At 45.4% G+C, this 27,972-nt stretch overlaps 2 protein-coding genes and 1 non-coding gene across 8 annotated transcripts; 1 reads left to right on the top strand and 2 right to left on the bottom strand.

Annotated features, from left to right (window-relative positions):
* Nucleotides 1-16: 16 nt before the first annotated feature.
* On the bottom strand, nucleotides 17-26,032 carry NCAPD2 (non-SMC condensin I complex subunit D2). Of its 6 annotated transcripts, XM_033053101.2 has the most exons (32): nucleotides 25,926-26,032; nucleotides 25,189-25,325; nucleotides 25,022-25,097; nucleotides 24,885-24,943; nucleotides 24,251-24,432; nucleotides 23,603-23,742; nucleotides 23,197-23,324; nucleotides 22,989-23,112; nucleotides 22,760-22,907; nucleotides 21,696-21,893; nucleotides 21,049-21,183; nucleotides 20,443-20,527; nucleotides 19,342-19,516; nucleotides 19,014-19,135; nucleotides 17,882-18,091; nucleotides 15,364-15,538; nucleotides 13,771-13,855; nucleotides 13,502-13,635; nucleotides 12,407-12,539; nucleotides 10,794-10,878; nucleotides 10,531-10,692; nucleotides 10,078-10,292; nucleotides 8,294-8,405; nucleotides 7,859-7,982; nucleotides 7,482-7,637; nucleotides 7,078-7,255; nucleotides 5,981-6,075; nucleotides 3,213-3,293; nucleotides 958-1,144; nucleotides 598-724; nucleotides 320-478; nucleotides 17-155 (listed from the first exon to the last, which is right to left on the bottom strand). In XM_033053101.2, exons 2-32 carry the CDS (start codon nucleotides 25,310-25,312, stop codon nucleotides 73-75), a joined length of 4,197 nt encoding a protein of 1,398 aa, XP_032908992.1. In that variant the 5' UTR covers nucleotides 25,313-25,325; nucleotides 25,926-26,032; the 3' UTR covers nucleotides 17-72. The 6 variants fall into 6 exon arrangements, with proteins under 6 accessions (XP_032908992.1, XP_032908994.1, XP_032908998.1 ...); XM_033053103.2 differs by lacking the exon at nucleotides 25,189-25,325; XM_033053107.2 differs by lacking the exons at nucleotides 24,885-24,943; nucleotides 25,022-25,097; nucleotides 25,189-25,325.
* On the bottom strand, nucleotides 24,505-24,827 carry LOC116993255. The gene has a single exon (XR_004417245.1). It is a non-coding gene; the product is annotated as a small nucleolar RNA U85 (small nucleolar RNA).
* MRPL51 (mitochondrial ribosomal protein L51) lies at nucleotides 25,499-26,316 on the top strand. The gene is made up of 2 exons (XM_033053118.2): nucleotides 25,499-25,851; nucleotides 26,041-26,316. The coding sequence occupies exons 1-2, from the start codon at nucleotides 25,578-25,580 to the stop codon at nucleotides 26,235-26,237; spliced, it is 471 nt and encodes a 156-aa protein (XP_032909009.1). The 5' UTR covers nucleotides 25,499-25,577; the 3' UTR covers nucleotides 26,238-26,316.
* The last annotated feature ends 1,656 nt before the right edge of the window (nucleotides 26,317-27,972 follow it).

The following is a 27,972-nucleotide window of genomic DNA, read 5'->3' as shown; positions in this document are numbered from 1 at the left end:
TCAGACAAGAAAAGGCGACTGTTGCATAAAAGCAGTTTTATTTTTAGTTAAAGACAGTGGCAGATGGTTCCCTCAGCGCAGCCGTCGGGCTGAAGATCTGGTGATGGGAGTTGTTTTGGTGGGAGTTTCTTCCTCTCTTAATTCTGCTGATAGCTCTAAAGAAAGTAAAACGTGTCAATAATGAGCACTCCATAGCCTTGAGCAGAGAAATCTACAGGCAACCTCTACAGTGGTCTGAAGCCCATGACCAAAGGGACATCCCTGTTGGGCCAAATCTGTAGTCCTTGCCCTCTCTGAGCACATATGTGCAGTGCCTTACCATCCTCAGAGTTGTTTTCCTCGTCGCTGGAGAAGGTAATGATGGCTTTTTTGCGTGGAGGGTGCTTTTGGGCACGTTTATGATTTCGGAGGGTACGGGATGAAGGTGTGATAAAATCGTCATCTGTGTTGGCTGGGCTCAGGGGCTGGTGGCGTGAACCTGTCAAGAAAAAGGGAAAAAAATTCCCTTCTGTCTGTAAGGGTGAGGAAAAGTCCTTACGTGTTTCTGCTGGACTGCAGGATCAGGGGAAGGCTGGAATCTCATAAAAAGGAACATACTTCTTACTGCCTTCCGCTTGGCTGGCATTGGCATTGGAGTCTGAGTACTATTGTGGCATGTCTCTGTCGAATCCAGTCCTCGGTTACGGGAGGCAGACAGTTTCTGCTCCAGCTCTTCAGCTAGAACCTGATGGAGACATAAAACAGCAGTGGAGGGGAAAAAAAAAAACAAGGTGAGGGGAAAGAAGTATTACATCCATAGCAGAACTGCCATCAGGCTAAATAAATAAATTGATACATTGTTAGGGGTAAGGAATAGTCTGCTTGAAATAAAAAACTGCAGGGCTTTCCAGTCACTGTATGTAAAAAGCAAAAAAAGCAATTGTTTTTCTGGCCTGGACCCTTGTCCCACACCCTTACTTTAGTCTCAGGTTTGATGCCTGCTCTGCGGAATCGAGTCAGCACAGTTTGGAAACAACTGTAGACAGCTGGATCTTGGAGCTTGTCTGCAAAACAGTCATAGTTGTCCTGCAGCTTATGAAGGCCCCGATCTGAGACTGGAAGCAGAGCAAGGCAGTGGGACAGATCCCGATATTGACGCTCAGTCCTGGGAAAGACAGAGAGGACCATTAGTTCCTACAAAAAGGGGTGTGTGCGGATGAGCACAGCTCACCCAGAACTAGCAGCATTTTCTGCAGGTGCTTCTGCTTGGCAGAACATAAGACTCAGGTTGTTCTGTTACCGGTCAGTGACAGGGTGTTGTACCATACCACACATAACCACCACTGTATTCCATGACACTGACTTAGTGCCTGTCGGAAAAACATGAAGGTTCCACTGCTGAAGAACACAGTCACTTGTGAAGAACACAGTCACTTGTTTGGAAAGTGTCAAAAGTTATTGCTGACTGGAGGAAAAGACTCAGTGAGGTCAGGACTCCTCTTGAAGGGCCTTTTTTCAACCACATTACAACACCCCCCATTGCTGTTCATTTTTGCATGTTTGAGATGATGTCAAGCAGAAGGTGTATTTGATGTTCTCTCTCCCTTTCCTGGTTTGTTAAATAAAGAAGGTCATATTCATTAAATTATGAAGTCAACAAATAACAAATGCTGTGTCAGAGAAGGACTGCATTCAAATTCCAGCAAAAGTTACTGGAATAAAACCAAAGGGAAAGAAAAACAAAATCACAAACTAACATCCCTAATGTAGTTCACTGTGATAGAATGGGAGGGGAAAAAGCAAGGCCAAAGCCCCTATTTTTAATATACACAAATTGAGGGCCTCAAGTCTGTCCAGCACATGCTGTCTCGAGATGCTCTGCTCAAACCCAGATAGATGGAGAACAAAGCTGCAGCATCCAGGTGTTTTCACCTTTACAGTCTGAATGACACCTGGCAAGTTGGTATGTTTAGAACCCCAGAAAGGCTGAGGAGGGTGATGGTGGCTGCAAAATCTTTTCTGATAAGCTCTTGTTTTAGCCTGGAGTGAGAGTCTTGCTCTAGCATACCACTAGTGTGCACCAAGTTGATCACCTTTGTGGTACAGAAATATCAGGACATTCTACTAAAGGCCAGACACAACTTACACACAGATGGTTATTTACAAATGTGGTGTGAAGAGTTCACCAGTGCTCCTGGGAGGCAACTTTGGAGAGAGGGACCACTGTCCATTCTTGCTCAAGAAACAACATCCAAATATTTTGGGAAATATGCAACTCCCTGAGGCAGCTGAGCAGGTCATATGCCCATGCACAAATGGCAAAGATAAGCAGACAGCTTAAATCTCAAGGGCAAAGCCACAACAATGGAGAAGGAAAACCACAGGAATGGAGGAAAGCAGGGTACACCAAGTCCAGTGGAAGTTAAAATGAAGATATGACAAGGAAGAAGATAAATTTATATTATTATTATTATTATTGGAAGGAAATAAAAAGTGTATGCCTGGATCAGTAAAGGTACAGCTTGGGGAGCAGGAGAAAAGCAGCAAAAAAAATTCCAAACCCAGAAAGCAAAATTATATACCAGATTCACAGCATGGGTCCTGCATTCTAGACTCTGTAATCAGCAATGCACAAGCAAGGCATGCAGATCTTGGAGATGGAGCAGAGCAAAAGCCAAAGTTTTTGGTGGCACAAGCCCTTAGGTAAAATAATAATAAAAAACCAAAACAGAGTCCCAGGCATAGACCTGGGACTGAGCAGCCCATGCACACAGAACAAAAACAGGCCTATATCAGCTTGATAGCTGAGATCACCGCAGACAGAACTGCTAGAGAGATCCCAACTTTTCAGCTGAACACACTAATTTCCCTGCAGGGAACTAGTCCATGGAGAAGGATCACAAAGGTATGTAAAATCCACATGTTGGGATGTCTCCTTGCTCAGCTATAATGCAGATTTACACTGTCAAAACTTTTTCCTTAAAAAATGAAGGAAGAAGGGGTTAGTCACTGCATAATAAAACCAGAAACTTTCATTTATGAGTATTCATGTATTTTTAGGAGAAGGTAGTTATAAAAAAAGGGGGATCTAAACCAAGTTGTGATGCATTTGTCACTTTGCTACATGAAGAATATAATGGGAAGCTTTTACAAGCACCACATACAAGCTCATTTCTTCTGAAAAATCCTGAGAAGCAGAAGCACTTGGCAGGAAAATTAAGACTACAACCCACCTGGCAGTCCGGAATCTCTGACAAAGTTTCTCCACCAAGCTCTCTGTTTGTTTGTCTTTTGTAATATATGCGAACAGATGTCTGCAAGGTGAAAAAAAAGTGCAAAAGATTAGAGCCCACAGAGGAATCCTCATTTTAGGTAGGAGGGGTGCTGAAAAGGCAGCAGTGCTGACTTTTCTGCTTCTTCCATCCAGTTTTAAGAGCATGCAGCACCTCCAGATAATCTCCTCACTTCACAAGTTGCACTGACTGACTAGTTTGTCTGGCAAGCAAACCTTGAGTGGAGCACTGTGACATGCAGTATTTTCCCCCCTCAAAACCACGCTTGCGACTTTTTCACTACAAATTTGCTGAAATTATGTTGTTGCATTTGGATCAATGCAAAAGTGAGCACTACTTCACACTAAAATGGGAACAGAGCCTAACAGAACTTAAATACTAACCTATTCCACTTTTCCTTAGCTTCTTGAGGAATAGAGACACCTGGACTTTAGCACAGTTAAGTCCTTGTGCATTTCGCACTATGTCCTCTTAGAAATCACTGAATAACTTCTATTTATTAAGAAGGTTCTGCTGCTCTCTCTTTTCTTGTACCAACATTTCTTAACTTTAGTTCATTCAGGTTGCCACCAGCCTTGATATAATTGTTCTAAAGCACTTCCTTTTTCAGTCTTTTTTATGTCTACAACCACCTTATCAAGCTGCTTTTCTAAGATACATAGCAGAGACAGCATTTTCAAGTCCTCACTTTGCATCAATTCATCTTTAACTACTTTAACTTCTTTTCCTGTTCAAAGGATATGTGGTGCGTTAACTGATGATCAGGTCTTAAAAATTAATTTTTCTTATGTTAATTTGATACCTGTCTACATTGTTAAATCAATACTACCTCTTCTCTTATTTGCCAGACACCTCCAGTTCCCTCCCTGTACGTTGCTGGAAGTCAAAAGTCCATCTTACATCTGTCTTAACCCCACCAATCACACTTCAATGCAATTGCTACACTTACTGTATGTCTGTGGTAATACCTCCAGTTTGATATTTATTAAAAACAGTACTGAAAATGCCAAAATTATTTGGAATTTTTCTACATGCTACTCTTGTCTCCCTGTGATGGTTTGCTTCACTTCAGACATTAACTTCCACTTCTACATGTGCTGTCAGGAACCACAAACTATAATTCCCAGTATTTCACATCACCCTCCATGATTAAAGCTGAAGCAAAATATCCATACACTTTTGTCACCATAAATTAATTTTAGTCTCAATTACACCCTCACTAATGGACCTTTCTGTGTCTTGCAATTCCTTTCTATCCAAAAATCCCATTCCTCTTCCTAAATGCATTGGATTCTCATAGACAAAAAAAGCAGTTGAAAAATCACAGGAGGTCTTATTGTTTTTTTCTTCAGCAACAGCAATACTTTTGTCTAACACCTCCCTTTATAATCCATAGGGATTCAAATTACTCAGAGAAACCCTCATGTGGTTAAGTTTCAGAAATGAGAGGAAAATGCCTGTACTTTACCAATAAATACATTATTAATGCTGTCTATGAGCAACCAATAACCTCAGATTGAAATATTCCAATATCTCTGTACCCCAGTCAGGCTTTCTTGAAAAAAACTGAAAACAAACAAAACAACAACAACCACCTCAAAAAACCCAAAAAAACCAAACCAAACCAAACAAAAAAACCCAAACAAACAACAAAAACCCCACACGAAAGAAACCACCAGAAAGCTACCCCAGACCCAAACCTGTTACTGTAACTGCAGCTTTATTAAACTGCTTACAAAACTCCAGTAGCTACCAAAAAGACAAAGGCAGAAGTCTTTAAAAACTGTTGTTTTCCTAATATCCACGTTCCCATGTGTAAAACCAACTACTTTTCTTTTCTAGAGGGAAAGTACAGTAATTTCACATATATAAGGTGCACCCTTTTGACTAAAATATTGGTCCAAACCCGGAAGTGCGCCTTCTACCCTGGAGCACCTTATATATGGACAAAGTTCGGAAATTTGCCAACCCGGAAGTGCAAGCCCGCCCAGCCCTGAGCAAGAGCGCTGGGCGGGGGCCGCCCGGCCCCGAGTGGGAGCGTCAAGACGAGCCTGCCTGGCCCCGAGTGGGAGCACCAAGCCGAGCCCGCCCGTCCCCGAGTGGGAGCGCCAACGCTAAGCTGAGCCAGCCCGGCCCTGAGCAGGAGCGGGGCTGGGGCCGCCTGGCCCCGAGCAGCAGTACCGAGCTGAGCCCATCCGGCCCCGGCAGCAGCGCTGAGCCAAGCCCGCCCGGCCACGATCGGGAGTGCCGAGCGGGGGCCGCCCCGCCCTGAGTGGGAGCACCGAGCGGGGCTGCCCAGCCCCGGCGGCAGCCCTGAGCAGGGCCGAGCCTGCCCAGCCCCAAGTTGAGCCAAGTAAACCCCGTGGTTGCGCAATTCCGTTACTAATTTGTTACTTTGTTGTGCGCGGATCCTCACTGCAAAAGAAAAGTGTGCCTTATACTCCAGTGCGCCTTATACTTGTGAAATTACTGTAATTTTGAGTTAGTGGTTACTCTTTGCAGAGTCTCTCCTCACCCCTAACAGTGGCTTTAAAATCAATTGCCCTCAGCATGACTCCATTTCCAGTACAGACTGGAAAAGTCAGATCAAAGAGAACAACTGAAAAAGCATTTTGTACTTGTCAGTGTAGTTTTTCTTCCCTTGATATGGCATCCCCTTTGCATAAACACAGTCCTGGCAATAACAGATTTATTTAACCTCAGAATACCTCATAACAGTGTGGAAGGATTCCTCCTCTATGCCACTGTTAGCATCCGAGAGATGACTGATGATGTCTGGAAGCAGGTTATAGACAGCGTTACCCTGTGCAAAACGCAAGTTTCTACATGAGATATAGAATTATAAAGGATAATTTGAGTCAAGCCAAATAAGCTGCCCACTTAAAACGACCTCTTTTCTCTCATCCCAAACCTACTGACTGAAAGTGTCAGCTTTTTGAAACAAGCTGTACACAGCCAGCCAAACCTATCCAGGACTATTTGGCTGGGGGGAAAAAACTCAGCCAACCAACAAGCTAAACACTGTACCCCATCTCTGTTCTTTGGCAGACTTGGATGCAGTTTCTTTGCCTTCCGACCTTGTCACAACCCAACAAAAAAAGCTTCCTGATAAAGCAAATAGCCCTTCAGTTCATGGAACTGTCTCCTATCTTGCCTGAAAAGGTCCAATCCATATTATCCTTCCCACTGCTTTTACACAGCTTTGTCATACACGGTGCAGAGACAGGAAGTCAGTGCAGTCAGGTGGCCATCTCTGTTTTAACAAAGCAAACCAAGACAGAAAAGCCCCAGTGTCACTCCAGCCTGTCAGGCAGTAAATCTCAAGCTCTAAAGGGCCCGTGTGAGGCTGCACATGGAATGAACAGTGTACTGGGGGTAATGCTGCTACTGTTCTTACTTGCCGGGGCAGAAACTGCTACAATTTAAATATCTTAGTGTCCCACAGCCAAGAACAACTTGGAAAGGTTTCAGAGAAGGTGCATTGCCTGAGCCATAAGGTCAGGGAACTCTGGTGTAAGGCCTACAGAAAACTGTTCCTAACCCTGGGCTGGGCATACATAAGAAAGCAAAAGGCAGTGGTTTGGAGCCTGCCTTCCAGTGTGAATGGATGAGGTCAAGTTCAGCAACATTAGGCAGGGATGAAGCAAAACTTGTATTGCAAAATTTCTTTTAACTACCCTTGTTTAGTCCACAGAGAGACAGACCAATGGCTCTATACCATTAAAACATCTTCTCCAGGACTCATGTAAATGATCCAGCTTCCTTTCCTGCTCTTGTGAAATAAGGTCCCTGAGCATCCACTTGCCTTGTTGGCGAGTTCACCGAAGAAGTTCTGAGCCACTTCCACAATTGCCTTCTCTGGGTCTGTGAGCAGAGTTGCCATTTCACTCACTTGCCCCTTCACTTTTACCATGTCTTTGAGGATAAGGTGAGTCATCACCAGCCCAGCTGTCTGCCTCACACTTGGGCAGGGGTCTCGCAACCTGACAGGAACAAACAGTTACTGCAGAAAGCAGCAAGGGACTGTCTCTGAGTTACTGGTATTCATGACAGCCCAAAGCTCTGGTCTCCCCACACCAGCATCTTCAACTTTGCTTTCTTGAGTCATTCTCACCTTCTGGAGGCCCTTCTACAGGTGACACTTCCAACTGTCACTCTTCCACAGGGTTTTCATCACATGTCCTCTCCCAACAATGAGTGTAACATTACCTGGCATAGAGATGTGATGTCCAAGGCTCCACCAGGTTGGGGAAGCGGATGGCTAGATCTCCTGCTGCAATAATGAGATTGGATCTCACATCAGGCAGGGTGGACTTCTCCATCACCGTGAACAGCAGACGCAAGTGGGAGTCACAGAACTCAGAGCTAACAAGACAGGGTACAGGAAAGAAGAGATAGATAGCAAAATTCTGTCTCTCAGAGAGCAGGGAAAATAAACAATTAAACAAAACAATTAAAAAACAAATTTAAAAAAAGGGATCTGTGAACACTCTTCTGTGTTTGTTCTTTCCTTGGAAATGGAATTGCAACATTTGCTTTAGTACTAGGAAGGCTGGGAAAAGAACTCTGGCATGGCTCAGCAGTACCTGATCATGCAGAGTTTGCCAAGAGTGAGGGCTGCTGCAGCTGACAGCGCCGAGTCGCTGTAGAGTCCAGGGTTGTTGCAGATCTTCAGCACCAGTGGAACAAAGGCAGACAACAGGTGCTTCCCTAGAGAGTGGGGATAAAGACAGTGAGCATGACAGCACTGTTTGTGCATTCTGCTTTAAGAACAATTGCTCCATTTATTCCAGACCTGCTGCAAACTACAGTTACTGGTTGATTCACTTTCCCCACTGAACAACCAACTCCAGAAAGGCAGAGCCAAGAAACAAACAGCCTACATAGAAACTGACACCATGGAAAATGACAGTGCTTTCTTCCAAAGAAAACAGCCTTCCTCCTTCAGGACCTGTTACCCACTGTACCTGCTCTTTCACACAGGCAGACAGCCAGTATTCCTCGGTGGCAGGCACACTTACCATCTAGGAGTTCTGTCTCACAAATACTGCGGATAAGCTCGGCCTCGGTGTCATCAGCCGTGGCCCCCACAAGGCCCAGCTCCTCTTCCATAGTGGTCTCGTTCCCTGTGCTCTGTGCAGAGAGGAGACTGTAAGAAAGATGTCAGGCAACAATAACCTCTTTCTTAACAAGGTTCTCTTCTCTGAGGTGTGAGGTATGTGCATGCTACCAGTTGCACAACTAGAGTGGAGAACAGACTGACACAGAGTGTAACCCACTTTCCCCCAAGAACTGAATGAAGCTGTGAAGTGTAGTCCAGGATTTGCCAGTCTACATACTACGGAACACCAATCACAGGATCACAGTTATGTTGGAAGGGACCACAGTGGGTCATCAGGTCCAGCCTTCCCGCTCCAGCAGGGTCTTCCTGTCTTCCTGGAAACCTTCCACATTGCACAGGATTGTGTCCAGATGGTTCTTGAGTATCTCAAGTGAGGGAGACTCTACAACCTCTCTGGGCAACCTGTTCTAGTGCTTGGTCACCCTCAGAGTAAAGAAGTTCATAGTCATATTCAGGTGGATCTTCCTGTGCATTATTTTCTGCCCACTGCCTCATGTCCTAGTGCTTGGCACTAACAAGAGCAATCTGGTTCCATTCTCTTGGCACCACTTCTTCAAATATTTACAGACAATGATGAGGTCCCCTTTCAGTCTGGAGGTTTATAAGAGGCCCAGCTCCCTCAGCCTTTACTTTTAAGAGAGATACTCCAGTTCCTTAATCATCTTTGTTGCCCTCCACTGGACCTTCTCCAGGAGCTCCATATCTCTCTTCTAATGAGGAGCCCAGAATATAAAGAAAGCCTAAACTACTAACACTACTAAAGATAAAACAGACCTAGGAGACATCCAGCATCAGTGTGTGAGTCCTGGATAAATTAAGGGACATTCAAATACTAAAAGCAAGAAACTCAAAGCAGCCTTTGAATTGCTGGTTTTGTGAGCAAGATTTTGGGAAACCTTATAGCAAATAAAAAGCAACACAAGAGAAGAAGGGAGACATGGGCTTTGCAATGGGGACCAAATCTCTGTACAACTGCTACCTTTTTGAAAATCTCATAATAACCTCCTGCTGTATAGAAAATGGTAGTGACACTGATAAGCAGGTGGATGAGGAAATGAACTACAAAGTTCTCTGTAGACTTAGCATTATAAGCATCTAATAGAGTCTGGACACATTTTTCTTTATTCTCACCCAGAGAAGTCAGCCTCATTACACTCCAGAAAACATTCCAAGGTAGACCTAACCAAACAGGACATTTGTAGGATCCAAATCACATTAGAAAGACTACTGTTAAAACTTCATAATTACTACCTAAAAGAGGATAGCACTCTCAAATCTTCTGGACTGGGGTTCTAGGAAGCCTTTTTCCAGAACTCAGGGCACAAATGGATGTTCTTCACCACTACTGCATCAGTTGCAAAAGATTGTACTGGTAAGAAAGAAGGTGATGAGTGAAAGTGGAATGTTTACCTGAAGCAGGAGGATAAACACGGCCAGGACATCATCCTTCACTCCCTCCCCTCTGCCCCTTCAAAACTCAAGACCAGTGTGGGAGTTCCAGTAAATAGGGTCATTCAAGGACCTCATCTCTCCCTGTCAATCCTGGCCAATATGTGTCTGTTTCTATTCCTGAAGCACACATTGCCCTGTGCTTCATGCAACCTCAGAACTGCATTCTCCAGAAGTCTGATGTAGCTGGGACCCTAGAAGAACTGCCCATAGGAAAAAACCCTTGGTTCTCACCTGGGGTCTCTGCTTCTTTGTGCTGGTGTCAGATTGCTTCTTGGTCTTCTCCTCTTTGAGGATGCGGCGTCTGCGTAGCTCTGCACTCACAGACACTTCCAAATATGCTACCTGCTGTAATGCCACCTGTCCCACAAGGGATACCAGGTGCAGCAGCAGGAATGTGGGGAGACTGCCAGCACCATCAGAGACTCTGTGTGGAGAATCCCCTGCATCTAAAGGAGAAAAATTACCAACATTCAGTGTTGATCTAGACAGCTTCCACATTAGTTAGTGCCAAGTTTCACTGTATAACCCATCACCAGTCCACAGATTCCTTCACAGCACTCACACCTTCCCATGCCACCACTTCCACCAGCCCCTCAGCTCTGTTCTCCTGCAGTTACTCAAGGCCATCCAAAGCAGCACTGGAAACCATAGATACAAGTTTCCTTCATCAGCTTTATTCCTCACCAGCTTTCTGCTCATCAGCCTCCTGCACCTTCTCCAGAGCTTGCTGACTGCACACATGCAGGATGTCAGCACAGATCTCCTCTGCCCCTTCTGCCAGCTGGTAGATGAGTGTTACAGCTGCCTCCATGAAGGGAATCCAGTGACTGCTTGGCTGGGCAAAGCCTGATGCGAAGAGGGAGCAATGTACCCACACATACCAATAACACAGACCATCTTGCAGCCCAACCCCATCTCCTCCAAGCCCCCTGCCGACCTGGGCTCACCTTTACTCACAGTCTCACTCAGGCAACCAAAGAGCATGTGGTTCTGTGGCAGTCGAAAAGGGGCACTGTTCTTGTCCAGTGCTGGCTGCAGAGACAACAGGTGAGTTACTCCCAGGGGTGCAGCATATGAGATCCCTCCATGCCCTTCCCAGTACTTAACCTTTCTGTGTGCACAATGTTAATCAAACCCATGCCAGGGACATCTAGTACTGCTCTGCAGCTAAACATGCAGCAGGGGCATTACTGTCACTTGTGACAGCATGGTGACTACACTGGGTAGATTTAAAGCTTGGCCAAATGATGATCCCAGGCCAACCCAGACAGTTCCACCATCATACCTTAAATTAAAATAACTCTTTTGAAATGTCAAAAGGATTAATTTCCAATCTAATATTATTTACTCACTCTCTGCAATGAATGAAGAGCAAAACCTTTGGAGCATCTTAAGAGTCAACAACAGTAAGTCAACTTTCCTTGGGGTACTCCAGAACCATTTGAGTTTGTTTAAAAGCAAAACACCATCAGTGCAAACAACACAGGATAGGTCTGGATCCAAGACCACCTCACACTTAAGTTGTTGCATACATTCTGTATCAGTCACACCACCTTTTAGGTTGGGAGTAAGATAACCTAGAGAACTACTAAACTAAGTATGACAATACCTGAGGTGTCCCAGCACACCTGTGTGTGCTTGATAAATACACACTTGAACAAAACAGAATCTACTTGAGGATTTACCAGCTTTCAGTAGCTTGAAACAAGAACTCCTAATTCACTACAATCCTGTCCCCTGTACTGAATTTCTGGTTGGGAGGATGGGCTGAGGGAGAAGAGCTGCTGCCAGTCAGTCAGTCAAATTTTTTAAGTTCAGTCCCTTTTCACATACAAGCTGAACTGCAGACTTAAATCAACCAAAAATTGAGTTATGGCCATCTTTAAAACATTTAAGAATGTTGTGATACATGTTAACTCATTAAGTTTGCATAGCAACATCCCCAGTGGAAGGGGCTGTCACAGAATGATGTTGTTCTGTGAAGGAGGACTGCTTTTGTGATAGAACTCCTGAACCAAAATGCCCCAAATGACTGAGTCAAAAAAGCAGATTTTGTTTCAAGTGCATGAAAAAAAATAGTATAAATTGTTTCCCAGGGAAAGAAGCCATCAACCATCATGTTGTTCTAAGTACAACATGGACAGGTTTGAAAACCTTTCATGTTTTATATTCTGCTGTACAGCTGACAACTCCTGAATATCAATTAATAGGGAAGGCAAAAGAATCACACCACCAGAAAATATCAGTAAAGGAAAGGGCTTCATGGTTGAGAAAACACAAATCAGTTTAGAACTGGGAATTTGAAGAAGAGAATTGAAAGGAAAACATATTTGCTTGTGCACTGAACTCTTTACTAATTGAATTCAGCCTGTTGCCTAATGAAAATTCTTTTATTACATATTCACTGATGTGTGCTAAGCTTTCCAGACAGTGCTGCTGAATGGTCTCAACCTACTTAATTTCAAAATCTGTAAAAATTTAATTACCTCTCTCTTCCATATAAATTTTTTTCCCCTTTCTTTGTTTCCTGATGACCTAAAGAAGAAACCCAGACCCTTACCTTGGGGTTACTGGCAAGCTTGGAAATAGCATTGCATACTTCTTGAGGTAGCCTATAATCTTCACATGCCTTCTCAGACAGCCCCATTGTCACCAAGATGTCCAGGTTGCTACCTATGATCTCTGGCTTTCCTCTGTGGAATGGAAGGGATGGGGATATCACATGAGGTGCTGCTGAAAGTTTACAGAAGTATGAATAACCAAGAGAAATACTCTTGGTGCTTTGTGGAAGGGAGTGGTTTGAATAAGAGGGGAAAAAATAAAACCCATCCAAATGACTCAAGATACAGCTAAAGGAGCAGCAAGCAATATTCCACAGAAGCCAGTGTAATCCATTCTCCACTAGGACATGAGTTTCTCCAAAGTGATCAACAGCAGGCACAGTCTCTTTGTAAAGAAAGATGATTCTTAACTCCTCTTTCCTATCAGAAAGGACCAAAACTTACAGGAGTAAGAAAAACAAAAATGTTGGGAAGTAGGAGAGTCCAGGAGCTCAGAGCTTGTGCCACGGGGAACAAACCAAACCAAACCAACGTTACCAAAAAAAAAGCCAATCCCAAATCCATACTCACTCACTCTCCCTTCTGCCTGTGAAAGAACTTTAGGATCATCAGTATGCAGGCCTGTTTCTGACTAATGAAGGACTGAATTAAGAACAGCAAGAAGAGCAGGTAAGTTGAATGCCAAAGGGTTACTGGGCTGTGAAACTGAAGAAATGAAAACCTTTTAGTGCAGATACATTTTTTCTGCTCCCAGAAACTGAAACAGATTAATTTTTCTTCATGCTGAAGGCTCCAGACATCTCTACTCAGCAGCTTCTCACTGTTCCTATCCAAACACAGACAAAGCTGCAGAGTTGTGACACTGTAAACTCTGAGAAAGGATGGGCATTTACACAAGGAATATAATCTCATCATAATCATTCAGGGATCCAGCACAACTATGTTCAGTTCCAGGCTTCATTACCCCATGATAGGGTTACTATTTTTGAAGCTAGAGCCAAAGAGTCAGCTGATGCAAACCCACAGTTCTTCAATAAAAATTGACTCCCTGTACATCCTTCCACTCACAGGCTTTGACCTGGCCCTAGGCTCACCGTGCCATCATCCCCAGCAGCATCACAGCAGCGCGGCGTTCGAGCCATGAGCATGGGGATTTTTCCGTGAATCGCTCCCAAAGCAGCTGGGTCACAGCAGGCTTTATTTCATCTTTCTGCACAAACTCTGAGATCTGCAAAAGGAATGCAATGAAAAAATTAGAGAAAGGCAAAGGAGAATGAACTTCAAAGTAAAGATTTAATCTGCAGTAACTACCATTTTAATAAAACACATAAACAATCCTAACCCAGGCAAAGCAAATACTCACTATTTCCTCTAAGCACTGTATCGTTCCCAGTGACGCATCCACCATGATGAGAGAGAGAGAATGCACCAGGGCCTGTGCCTTGGCCCTTTCAAAGGAGAAAAATAACAATAAAATATTAAAAGGTAAAGAAAAAGCAACTGTCACAGTTACTGCCCTACTGAAAGTGCTGAAAACATCTGTTGGATAACAGAGATGATCCACAGGATCAGGAAAACTCCCACAACAAGCTTGAGTTCTCAAAGTCACTCAACTCAAGTGCCAATTACTATGATGTGGGCTTAAAAGTCCATTGCCTTGTGCACTGGTGCTCCTTCTGCTGCTCAAAGATCCAATCAGAGGCACTAAGCAGCCACTTCCCAGTTTATTCTCAACCATAAGTCAAAGTACCATTCCCTAGAAACTGAAAATCTCTCTATGAACAAATGAGAACAGAGCACAGACTGTAGAAGTGCTGTCTCCAGGCAATATTATCAGAAAGGAATAAGAATCAACAGGCGCTCTTTATTGCCCTGATGGTACAAATGAGGGTGAGTTATGACGCGTCTCACCAGGGATCACACTTACCTTATTGCACAAGTATCCAACCCGACTTACAAGTGGGTAAGCACCAAAAAAAAAGGGCAGTGCCATGCAGAGAGGAGATACAGCTCCTCTCTAGTATGGAAGAAACAAACTTGCAAGTGGTAGCCAGCTCCCACCACCAATTCCTCAAGAAGGATAAGCAACAAAAACCCTTTAACATCCTCCCATCTAAGACATGTAGAAATTGTTAGAAAAAGATTTAAGATTGGTCTGACTGAAATACAAGCAGAAACACACGTGAAAGCACCCAAATAAGAACTAAGCTTGTATAGTGTGAAGGTTAAAGAAATGGGGAATGTGTTGTGTACATCAGAAGCAGAATGCCTACATGTGATCAAGGCCACAGCATGTATGATTTGTCAGGAAAAAACCTGAACTTTGGTAACAGAAATACAGTTTCAACTTCAGACCACACTGTTCCTCTTAGTATCCCAGTAGGATGAAGAACTACAGTTATAAAAAACTCAATATGGGACAACTGACATTGGCTAACAACTTTGGTCACAGAGAATGAAGTATATAAGACTCCTGGACATGGGATGACTCTATATCAACAGTTGACTCCTAACGCACTGAAATTCATTGTTGCCAGTCAAGAACCCTGCTGGCAAGAGAAACATTCATAATTAACACTTCTGTTACCTATCAGATAGGCACTCTACCCAGACTATTTAGGCAATGCTTTGTATGAAACGTGAAATTTATGAGAACAATAAATATTAGTGCCTGACAACAGTTTAACCAAGTAATTCTCAACATCTGCTTCGCAAGGTCTCACAGAGTTTTGCTGACTAATTTCCTACACATGAGCTCTATGACAAACCAAGAACAGAAGCTCAGCAGTAGGTGCTTCAGGAAGACTGGGTTAGCCAGGTAATAACCTTACGTTTCAGCTCAGCATGAAGTATGGCAACTCTCGGTTCTCTTCCTGTCCATACCCCATCCCCAACAGCAGAAAGGGAATGGGGGGAGGGAAAGGAAAAAAAATTATCTGATTAGGAAGATCCATACCTCTCTGAATCCTCGCTGAGGCTCAGATAGAGCTGCCTGTAGGCATTCAGCACAGCCTCCTTAATTCCAGGCTCCTTTGACCATATGAGGGGCAGCATCCTGCGGACTCCAAGCAGTGCCTCGGGCACACCAAACTGTGAGACTGTCACGAAGAACTCAATGGCTTCCTGCACCACTGCAGAGAGAACAGTTATGATGGTGCAGTTCTTTCCCAGCTCCCATTAGACAGGCCTTTAAAACAAATTCATAGGAGTACTGGTCTCACAGCAATCTCTACAAGCATCTAGAGATCTACAGCAATCTCTACAATCTCTACAAGCATCTAGAGATCAATACTACAGTCTGCAGAGGGCTTGAGTCAGAATGGGATCACTAGAACAAAGATGCAGATATCCCAGAAAAAAACACAAATTAACAATATTACAGCTAAATCAAATGTGGTACAGTTAGGGAAAGAGCACAGACACTATCTTTGAGAAAGAAGAAAATTCTCTTCTGGGAAACAGTAACTTTGGGAAAAAAACATTTCTCATCACAGCAGACAGCTGAATATAAGCCCCAGTGCAATGATATAACTAGAGGAACTAAGTTATTTGATATACAAATAGGGTAAGGAATACCATGTTTGGTTTCAGCTTGACTACTCCTGAAATAGACTGCCCAGTCTTCTCATAAGACAAAAAAAGCCCCATTAAGTTAGACAGCATCACAAGACATCAACAATCAGAGAAGCCGTACAACTAACAATTCATAGAATCTGATCTCTGGTTAAGTAAGAGCTTTTACCAGTATCAATCCTTACACACCGAGTGAGCTGGTGTGCTTTCCCTGCCCCCAGTCACACCACAATGCATAAATTTGCAACAGAACAAAAATTTAAATCTTCAAGTATTAAATCTTTAATTAAAAAAGGCTAAATCTGAGCACACACATCCCTTAGCACCAGTCCCTTACACAGCAGCATACGCTCTCCAAATGGAGACAATATCTCAAAACACCTTCGTTGTTCAGATACTGAATTTGCCTTCCTTATACTACAGCACAGGACAACAGGGAGATGAAAAGTTATTAAAATTTGTGCATCCATTAAAAAACACCCCCACAATCAAACCCCAGGTGCTTAAGTACAAGTACAGTAATTTCACAACTATAAGGTGCACCGGATTATAAGGTGCACTTTTTTTTTGCAGCGAGGATCCACACGCAACAAAGTAACGAATTAGTAACAGAATCACACGATCGCGGGTTTACTGGCAGGTGCTCAATTTGCAAACATTTTTCACGAATCACCGTGGCCTTTCAACACAGCCCCAGGCGCCCTCCCCATGCCGCAGGCCCCAGTACTCCTGCCTGCCCCCAGCACCGGCTGGTACGGCTCTCGCAGCTGGGCTCGGCGCATGGCTCGGCTCCTGTGGCTGCCGCGGCTCGCGCTTCCAGGTTGGCAAATTTCTGAACTTTGTTGATATATAAGGTACACCAGATTATAAGGTGAATTCTGGGTTTCGATCAAAATTTTAGTCAAAATGCCGCCTTATAGTTGTGAAATTACTGTAATTTCTTGGCCCTGAGTTTCAAAGGTTTAGTGTAAAGACACTGAACCCAGGAGTTCATTTTCATGTGTGCAAATAGCTAATGACACTAAACCTTGTGGGGAAGCCCACATGCTTATTGCAGTTAACATGAGCCCTCAACACAGATGAAGCCTCAAACGTGTTTGCATGAAATCTGGGGCACTGCAGCACCCACACCCATCCATACCCCAGATCTGTGCAAGTGGATATGCTGGAGAGGATGGAAGAGAGAGTTGTGCCCCTCATCCCTTGAAAATGCCAATTTCTGATAAACACTACAAAAAAGTCTAAGTGATTGCATTAGTTTTAATATTAAATATGAACAGCTGAATTAACTCAAAGCCTTCTGATCACCACCTTTCTCTACAGCACTGAAGAAGACCAGGCCACAGAACCTGTTGATCAGGTTCATGATTAACTAAAGAATAAAGTTTGAGGAAAGGTGAGTTAGATGAGACCAGCTGCTTAGTTCCCCTCTCGTGGCCAGCATAACAGCTGGAGCTGTGTCAGAGCACTGAGTACGTAACCAAACCCAGCTTTACTGGCCAGGCTTACTCTGGGAGAACCTCAGCTGAGATGAAAATTCATCCCTCCCCACAGGAGGCAGGGTAGTTTCCACAAGTGAACTCACTTTGGTCACCTGACTGTTTTGTTTAATTTCAAAAAGTTCAAATACATTTTATTTTGTATGTTTTTAAAAACAAGTTTTATATATATTAAAATAAACTTTTTCAACCTTGATATTTAAAAAAATGGATTCCTAAAAAGCCTGTTCATACCCTATTCAATCCCTTCATTACACTCATTTAGATTGCTTTTCCAATATCTTGGAAGTGTCTATGACATCTGCTCCTTCAATCTTTTCTCCTTCTCCTGGAGCTCTACCACTCCAGCATCTTCTCTTACGCTGAATGGGAAAAGAAGGGCCCCATAGTTATTTGACATACCAGAGACAGAGTTTTCATACATCATCTTGCTGATCAGGTTCAGAGCTTCTGTGATTTTCACCGAGAAGTTGTAAGCATCTTGCAGGTACTGCACCAACATCTCCTGTTTGACCAGCTCTGTTTGAGGCTGCTCTTCCTGCACAACTTCTTCAATCTCATCACTGCTGTTGTCATGTGGAGGATCCTCACTGTTCTCACCTGGGCATGAACCTACATAGCACACTTGTTTGTGAGCAGTACTGAAGATACAAGAGAAACAGGTATGGTTCAGTGCATTTTAACCCTCCTCTTCCCATCCCACAGGGACACCTTCCGAGAGCCAGGATACAAAAATCCAAATTCTGCCATCAGACCTACCTACAAAATCTCAGCATGCTATGGAGCAAGTTCCCATACTACAGTGTGATGCTTCAGAGACATGCTAACCTGGTGTAAAGGCATGGTCCATTTGGGATAAACTCCATTAAAATGCTGATGGAGTTATTCTGAATTTGATAATTCCCCAAAGATAGATGAGGGCCCAAAAAGGGAACAAGTAAAAAGGCAAACACTACTACTCCCTAGCAAAGTTTGTGGAAGTGCAGAGAGTTCACAAAGTTAAGATTTTTAGACAATAGACTTCCAACAGAAATATGCTCAATGTGATTGGCTAAGCAACCTTATGCTGAAACAAACACCAAACATAAAGTATGTAAAGTCTTGAAAATACACCCAGAGGTTCAGGCCTCAGATAACCAAGACTTTGCTTGAACCATATACTTGGTCAAGGCTGCTAAGGGTAAGCATTATGTGCCGTCACCTGTTCAGGAGGCAGAACTCCTGACAAATTCATACAGGGCAGAAGGGTGGGAGTGGCAACACTTGCTTCACTCCCCTCAGATATTACGTGAATTAAAGCACCAGAAATACACTTTTACTGGGACCAGGAACTGTTGCAACCAGAAATTGAGATCAATATGATCCAGCTAGGTACTAGATGAACAAACAATGAGAGATGCTGCAGCTCTGGGAGCTGTCAAATACACACAGACTGAGCCCCACAGGTCAGAAGGAGGGACAGAGCATTCCAGAGGGTTTTAGTCTGGCTCTGGCATTATCTGGACTTAGGGGACAGACAGAGGGATATAGTTACCTGTGTAAAGTCTCTTCAGAACACCCAGGATTGTTGCCTCCTCATTTTCCTCCCCAGGGCTAATGAAAGGTTCCTCTCCCTGGAAGCGACACAGGGCTGCCTGTGTAAGGCGGGCTGCGCTCCTGGACAATGACATTGCCCAAGAGAGTATCAGCAACACATCAGAGCAGAACATAAGGGAAAACATCCAACTTTGCCCTGAACACCTGAGAAAGCAGCTCCTACCAGCATCTTGTGCTGAGTGCCCATGTCAATCCCTTCCTACAGAGTAATATTACTGGAAATCACCCCTTGGGATAAACACTGTCAAACTGCGAAGCCTTCTTACTTGTAATTCAGCTTCTTCAACAGCCCAGTGATTTGCTCCACTGTCCTCTCCACTGTTTCTTCGACTTCCAGCACGTTCTCTTCCCCTTCCTGCAGTGGCTTAAAGAGCTGCTGTGTGGCAGCCCTAACTTCTGGAAGCATCGCTTCCCACTCTTCCTGTGGGGCAACTACTGGAGCTATTTAAAAATCAGAGGGAATGAACAACACAGACTCAGGTGACATCTTTAATGGGAAGGAAAAACTCATCTGGAACTTCTACTTCCCCTACACCCTCCCCAGGCAGGCGCTATTCCCACTGCTCATCCCACCCAGACTGCAGTGAGAATAAGACGAAAACTCTGATTAAAAAAAAATAAACCACTGAAGGTAGAAAAAAAAAGACAGGTAAGAGAACCATAATTTCTTTAGCCTTGGACTTTGGTGCTGCCGACAAATCAAGTTTAAATACTATCTGACCAAAATCCTGACTCAAACAGTCCTTGAGTGGTAGAGAAGAGAAACCCGGAAGGGTGTTCATAGACATTTTCAGTTCTTGCCCTGAAAATAGAATATATAGCTACAAGGGCTGTTGATTTAGTCATGGATATTTATATGATCCTGTTATAACAAGACCATAAGGAAAACTGTTGTGAGTTTAATCCCAGCTGTCTGGTCTCACCATCTGAGACAAAAGCTCTCACAACCTGGGAGCACATCTCAGCAAAGAAGAGAAGGAGAGGAGAAGGAGAGGAGAAGGAGAGGAGAAGGAGAGGAGAAGGAGAGGAGAAGGAGAGGAGAAGGAGAGGAGAAGGAGAGGAGAAGGAGAGGAGAAGGAGAGGAGAAGGAGGGGAGAAGGAGGGGAGAAGGAGGGGAGAAGGAGGGGAGAAGGAGGGGAGAAGGAGGGGAGAAGGAGGGGAGAAGGAGGGGAGAAGGAGGGGAGAAGGAGGGGAGAAGGAGGGGAGAAGGAGGGGAGAAGGAGGGGAGAAGGAGAGGAGAAGGAGAGGAGAAGGAGAGGAGAAGGAGAGGAGAAGGAGAGGAGAAGGAGAGGAGAAGGAGAGGAGAAGGAGAGGAGAAGGAGAGGAGAAGGAGAGGAGAAGGAGAGGAGAAGGAGGAGGGAAATTACCTGCTGTGGGTCTGCTACGATCCCTCATTTCTTTCAGTTTCTGCACTTCTTTCTTCAGTGGCTCATCCAAGTCAGCACAGCTTAGCTGAAGATGTCAGGAAAAGAAGAAATATGTTAGTTATCCTCCTTTTCCTGAATTGCCAGAATTCTCTCTCTTCCACTCCCTACTTTAGTTGTCAATCCCCATAGATAGGATAACTGGCCCTGATCCAGAATGAGAAGTGCTCTAAATTGTCAGTCTAAGGCTCAGAAACTCAGGATAAAGTGCAGCTAAACACAAAGAGCTGCAGATCCACGAAGAGTATTCTAAAAAACTAATTTTGATCCCAAAGAGAGAAACTTCACAGTGGGCTCAAAACTGTTGCAGGTTTTTATCTCAGTCATATCCCTCCTGGCCTTCAGCATAGCTATGAATTTCACAGAGGGATGAGCCCAAGAACTCAAAATCTGTACCTGGGAAGACCAGAAAGGGGCCACCTGCAGAGTCAAGGGCTACATTGTTTCTCCCACAAGACACAGAAATGCTACTGCCCTGGCTATAGCACACTGCAGATATTTAGCCTGCAAACAGACATATAACATATCCACCATATTAATTGCAATTACCTTGCTGGAGAAAGGATTGTTGGACAAAAATGCAGCCAGGAGCTGGATGGCATTTTTAACCACTATGACAGATTTGTCTTTGAGCCGTCCAACAGCCAGTGATACCACAGACTGAAACTGAGTCAAAGGCAAGGCCTAGAACACAAGAGCACAGATAAAGTTATCAAGAAGGCTCAGAGACTTGGGAATAGTTTACTGCAGACATATTCATGTACTAAAAAGCACAGATTACAGATTTGTGGAAAAAGCCTAGGGCTCAAAAGACCTCTGGATATATTCTGGTCCAGCCTCTACTGAAAACAAGGATTTAGGTTACCCAGGATCCTGCTGAGTTGAGTTTTAGTGTATCTGGTAATTGTGATGTTCTCCCATACCACTGTGTGAAAAGAGGCTGTATGGTATGTTTTTTCTTCTAGTTTGTTCTGGTAACAGATAGCAGGACTTAATTTCCACCCCACAGTTCCCCACCCCTGGAATCTTTGGTCTCTTGGAAGAAACTGCAGACACTACAGGACACAGAGACAGCACCTTCCTCTGTTAAAACTTCAATTTCTGCAAACAAAAAGCAGGGTGGCAGAAACTCCCTCAGAACACACAAGATGGGAAGAGATGACTGAGGCAAAACCATTTGCCCAGCGCAAACTTGCCTTGCACCGAACAATGTGAGTGAAGAGCTGCATCACACGGCTGCGAACAAAGCTATGGACGTCACACACATGGGCCTGCAGTATATCCAGGAACTTGTCCCGAGTACCACGGGCAGCTTCCTCCAGCTGGTCACCATTCAGCACCTGCACCAGCACTTCTGCCATAGCTGCCAGAATGGCATTTCGCATCATGTAACTCTGCCAAGACAGGAGTTATTAAACTAGGTTCAGACCTAAAGACATTATTTGATATGCCCGGAGTTTGGGCCATCAAATCCAGGCTCCTAAGTGAATTTTTTCAGTATGGATATTGTATTAAGCTTGGGTGAACATAGCTATGCCTGCAAGACAGGTTGAGAGCTGGTCTTGTTTCAGCCTGTAGAAGAGAAGGCTCTGGGGAGGCACCTTCCAGTACCTAAATGGGGCTATGAGAGAGCTGGAGAGAGACTTTTAACCAGGGCATTCAGTGATAGAGCAAGAGAGAAGTGAAGTGAAGGTAGGTTTAGATTAGATATTAGAAAGAAATTCTTTACTGAGAGTGTGGTGAGACACTTGAACAGGTTGCCCAGAGAAGCTGTGGATGCCCCATCCTTAGAACTGTTCAAAGCCAGGTTGGATGGGGCTTTGAGCAACCTAGTCTAGTGGAGGGTGTCCCTAGCCATGGCAAAGGTGTTAAGGTCCCTTCCAATTTAAACCCTGCTATCCAAGTAAGATCATAGAAGCCAAGAACTGACATAAGAAACACAGCAGGTAAAGAAAAGGTAACATAGTGACAAACTCAGTAAGTGCTGAAGAACAAGGGACAACAGCAGGGACCTCAGATGAGTAGGCAGTCTCCTGTTCTCTGCCATCTGATACTGACAACCAGGCAGTGACAACCAGACAGGAAATACCATGTTTTCTGTTTCCTTCGCATCCTTCAGGTAAGGGCAGAACCGATCCCAATAGAGAAGGTTTTGGATACTTGAGCTTTGTGAAAGAGGTTCTGTTTCCAGACAGAAAAACTGGATAGCAGCATCTTTACCATCTGCCTTTTCTGGGCAGGTCACTTTGCAGAAACGTACCTCTCCATCCAAGTGAGGCAGGAGAACACTCATGTTGGAGAGCACCAGAGCTGGAATCTGTTCAGCCAGTTCACTTATAAAAGTAGCATAACCCTTGACTCCAGAAGCCTCACGAGCCAAATCCTGGGTACATTTCTGTCCAATTTCCCTGTACAGAAACATGAAACAAGGAATGGGGTGCCTCAAGTTGCTAGGGATAGAAGGACAAGCCTCCAGGTATTTCTCTCACCTTAGCAGCTCACCCACCAGACTTTTCAGACCATACTCTTTAGCCCAGAGGCTCACGGCCTGTGCAAACACTGGGGCTACATGTTCAAAGTGCTGCAGCATCTGTGTGATCTTCAGAGTGGCACCTTTCACATGTGAGAAGGAAGAAAGATGTCAGGGAAAGTAACTGGGAATGGATACATGAAGAAGGCAGAAGAGCAGGAACTCACTGAACATGTGGTCACAGTGAACCAGAGCTACAGCAAGCAGATGTGTCACAGCCTCCCGTGTGAGCCGGTACCTCTGAAGGCCAATACTTGGATTCTCCAGGATACGATAGCAGCTTCCTGTCATTAAGCTAGACCCAGAGAAGACAGACAGCAAACCTGACTATCACAACTTGCATGAAATTCTGTTTGATTCTAAAAATCAGCAAACATTTGAATTTTTTGTGGCCTACTTGAGGAAAGTGGTTTCTATACACACGGCTTTTGCCTTGAGCTGTTTCCTCAGTTTCTCAACGATCTGCACCCCACAGAGAACTGTAATACCATCTCATTGGTGGATCTATCATTTAACCTTTTATCCCTCAGAACCTGTCATTCATTCCACAAATATACCTGCTCCAACTCATACCTGACAAACTCTTCTTCCACTGCTAAACCAGCCCAAAGCTGACAGAGATCCAACTGCAGCAGCTGTGTAAGCAGACGTAAAAGTGGCTCCCTCTCCTCTTCCCACAAGGATCCAGAAGTTTTGGCGTGGTTCTTTCTGTTCTAGAAAGGAGATAAAATAGTGAGATATATCAGCAGCTTTACAAGAGACAAAACCCCATCACTACCTTCAAAATATAAGAAGTCTGTCAAATTCGACAGCATTAAGAGATCACAGGGGGCTTTTTTTCCCCAATTCTTCTCTCTCAGCTCAGGTCAGCACCAGTACCTCCTGTGGTTTAAGGATTATACCTTCATTCACTGCCACATCTCTACCAACAGAAAGGAAATCTTGATAAAATACTGGCACACTAAGTTCTAGCTAGAAAGTGAAGAATTAAATAGAAAGGCCTGGGCATCCAAGTCCCTGCTGATGTTAGACATATGATTGTTCCTTTGGCTGTTTTCCAGGCAGTTTCACAAAAGCACCAGTACTCCACACTATGCACTGCTCTTGCAGGCATCATGTTTATATAAACTCTGATAGAAAATCTGATAGATACTACAGAGTTCAACAAGCTCAAAATTTTATTCTGACTTTTATCATCTTTGTCCCAGTTCCCTCACCTACCTTCCTACCAGGATCTGCCTCCAAACAACTGTTCTTGCAGGTTTCCATTTCAAAGGCATCCATCAGACCAGTCAGCAAATAGCAGTTCATCTTAAGAGCATTGAGGTGAGCAGTTCGGTCTTCATGGCTCAGCCCAGAGTCGCTCAAGATAGCAGGAAGTTCATTAGAGTGATGGGACACCACTGAGGAGAAGCAGAAAGTCATGAGCACTCGTTGCCAGGTCTCTCAGCCATCCTCTTTGGGAGGCTTACAGCAGTCATCAGATTACCAAAGATGTGTGCTCACATCTCACCAGCTGTAACATGGGCTGCCCCCTGCAATCCAGACCTTGGGCATGCTGTCTTGTCCTATCCCCACAGCCCTCTGTCAGCTCAGAGAAACACTCACTCTGAGCTGATACATCCCACAGATGTATTTTCCAGGGCCGTAGGCAAGAGGATTTTCTGTCGGTCTGCCCTTACAGCGAACATGCACAGCTCAGCATCGTCCACCAAGATTACAGACCTGTATGACAGGAGTGGGCTGAGGGTGCAGCCCAGCTGGCCGAGTCACATTAGCCTTTATATCATCATTGAGCTGCCAAGGGAAAACCTCTCCGTTAGTCCAGCGTCGGCCAGAAATAGCGGGTACCCACCGTGCACCATCAGCTCCAGAGCGTCCTCCTTGACAGCCACACCCACGGTTCCGAAGTGGCTGCGGGACAAACCCAGGGTGTAAGGGCGGCGAGCAAAGAGCGCCCGCGCCTCCGCCCCGTCCCTGCCCTGTACTCACTGCAGCACGCTGTACACGCAGTCGAAGTGCTGCAGCACGGCCAGCGCGCCCCGCGCACGGAAGGCGGCCCGGAAAGCTGCGGCAAAACACGGAGAGAGGCGGGGGGATGGCTGTGAGCCGGCGGCAGAACCGGATCCAAGCGGGAAGGGGGTGTGGGGACACCTTACCTGTAAGAGCGGGCGGCAGCTCGCGGGGGGGCAGCACCTCCTGCACCACATAGCGCCCGGGGCCGCCATCCCGCAGCAGATCGGCGGGAGCAAGGGGCAGATGGAATTCCGGGGCCGCCGCCATAGCCGCCACAGCCCTGCACGACCCCGGGCGCTCGAAACAGCGCGCGCGGACCACGCTCGCCCCGCCCCTTCCCGCCACGGGCCTATCAGCGCCCGGCGGCTGCGCCGCGCGCCTGCCCCTCGTCCAATCGCCGGCTCCCCTGCCCTCCCGACCGTTGGCGCTACGTCACCCGCTCGCCCCAGCGCTCCCCGGCGGAAGAGGCGGCCCGGCTCCAGCGCCGCTCTTCCCGTCCAGGCCCTTCTCCGGGGCACCGGGGGCCATCCCCATGGCGGCGGCAGCGGCAACACTGCTGCTGCGAGCGACGGGCCGGGCCCTGCTGGGCCGTGCTGCTCCCCTGCCCCGCGCCGAGCGGGGCATTAGCGACTGCAGAGGGGCACGCTGGGCTCCCGCGCGGCCCGGCCTCCCCGTGCCGCTGTCCTCGCCCCTGGCAGGGCTCTCCCGGCCTATCCGCATCAAGGAGCCGCCCAAGCGCAAGCCGGTAGATCGGTGGACGAAGAAGCGGGCCTTGTTCGGAGTATATGATAACGTGGGGGTCCTGGGTAAGACACACACCCTTTCCGCACCTCCCCAGCGCCGTGGCCCCGGGGCAGGAGGGGAGGGAAGCTGGACTCACCTGCAGGCTGGCGGTTCTGCTAGCAGCGACAGGGCAGGGAGGGTATGGGCCGGCCGCCCTGGGAATAGCCTTCTCCAGTGTCTGGTTTCATCTGTCTCTGCTCTCCTGTTCTCAGGTGGCTTCCAGATCCACCCGAAGAATCTCATCATGGGGCCTACTTGGCTGCGAGGCTGGCGGGGGAACGAGTTGCAGAGGTGCATCCGCAAGAAACAGATGGTGGGTGATCGGATGTTTGTAGAGGACTATCACAAACTCAACAAGAGGATCCGGTTCTTGTACAAGCGCTTCAATCGCACTGGAAAACACCGCTAAGGAACAGTAGTGGCTTCAGCTTTGTGAATGCCACACTTTTGTGGCATTGCTGTCAGAATAAAGCCAGCTTTCACACTGAGTTACCAGTGCTTTCTACAACCCTTGCTGCATATTTCTACCCTGGTCCCAAGATCCTCCTGCTGCTCCAGGCCTGAGCTCTGTGCCTCCTCAGTCATTTCTGACATACTTCTTGCAGGCATCTGTTCCAACCTGCATCCCTGAACTTGACCCTCTGGTCCTCTGTTTTTTTTGGCCAGGCCTCTAGCATCCTTTCAGTCTCTTGAGCCTCAGTTTCATACATCTAACATGACAATTCCAGTGTTCTCAAGTTTAGATTTTTCCTCATAGCCAAATTTTTCAAGTTAGTGCCACAAGGTCCTGCTAATATGTCTTCCTGCTTATGGCTTTCCCCCTTAGCCTCCACTCATCTGTGCTTAAGTGTGAATGATCCAAATGTTAGTTGAAATGCATAGAAACTTGTCTTAAGAATGAGATTTGTCTCATTGCACACTCATGATGACTTGATCCCCTGCTAATGATACTGAATGACCAAATGGCCTTTTGTTTATAATTTAAGCAGCATTTGCAAAAGTAATCCAGGTATTAAAATGTTTTTTAAAATTCTAGCTTCTAGTTTTCCATAACTATTGCCAGTTCCTTTAGAAGTTACAGTGAGTCACAGCTGGCATCCCTGTAGTCCAACATCATAACACTGTACACTTGGGAAAAATCCATTAGATGAGCAGGCATTTGCGTACCAATTCTGCCTTAGTTGTTAATTCAGCTGCTAAGTAACTGGGGAGTTATCTGCTGACTTGATGTATCTTGCTACAGGGCAATGCTGCTCTATCTCCAAAAGCATTTGGTTGGAAGCAGCAGGGAATGAATGTTTAAACAGCTGGAGTCCACATTCTCAGGAGCAGGGTGACAGACGTGTGGAACTTTCCAAAATGGATTCAGGAAGCTTGCACAGGTCCAAGGGGAGACTGAGCAGGTATAGCAAATCCTTGACTGAAAATATGTCAGAATCTGGAAAAGTATCAGAGAAAGTATCTTGTAACCTTTGTCTTCTCTTAATCCCTAAGTACCACCTGGCAAGGGCTCTGTGACCACTAATTCCATAAGCTCAAATTTATTTGCAGTGGTTGTTGGAATGATCCTCACACTGCAGTGGAAAGGCTGCCAGGTTACAGATGCTTCTTCCTCAACTTGTTCCTTCTGTCTGAAAGCAGAGTGTAAAAACCTGGAATTCTGAGTGCTAGTCTGCTCCTATCTGCAAATCACCTGTCTCTAGTCACAATGCTACATTATTCTTTACCTTGTAACCATGATCTTCTAGTTACTAGGCTGTAATCTGTAACATACCTGTTTTGTGTACCTAATAATCTGTGAGATCTGACGCTAAAAACTGACGTGGACATCCTGCATCACCTTATGGAAGGAAAAGGTAGTGTAGGTGTGAGCCCAGGCTTGTCACTCTACTCACCACACAAAATTCTGTATGAAGAGTCTTCTTGTTCTAGTACACTCCTGCCCCTTTTTTTGTCCTGAATTGGAGAATGTCACCTTCTGATCCAGCAGCCTTCTCCAGATATTTAGACAGAAAAACACCAAACACATTGCTGTTCTGGGGGATGCCTCATTGCTTCCAGCAGGCTGCCCAAGCTCTACTGGGACTTGTTCAGCTTCGCTTTCATGACGTGCTGTATGGTGGAAGTGGGCCAGTGACACCATC

The sequence above is a fragment of the Catharus ustulatus genome, chromosome 2 (assembly GCF_009819885.2).
Source record: "Catharus ustulatus isolate bCatUst1 chromosome 2, bCatUst1.pri.v2, whole genome shotgun sequence".
Taxonomy (NCBI): Eukaryota; Metazoa; Chordata; class Aves; order Passeriformes; family Turdidae; genus Catharus; species Catharus ustulatus.
This window is presented reverse-complemented; position numbering and strand designations above follow the sequence as displayed.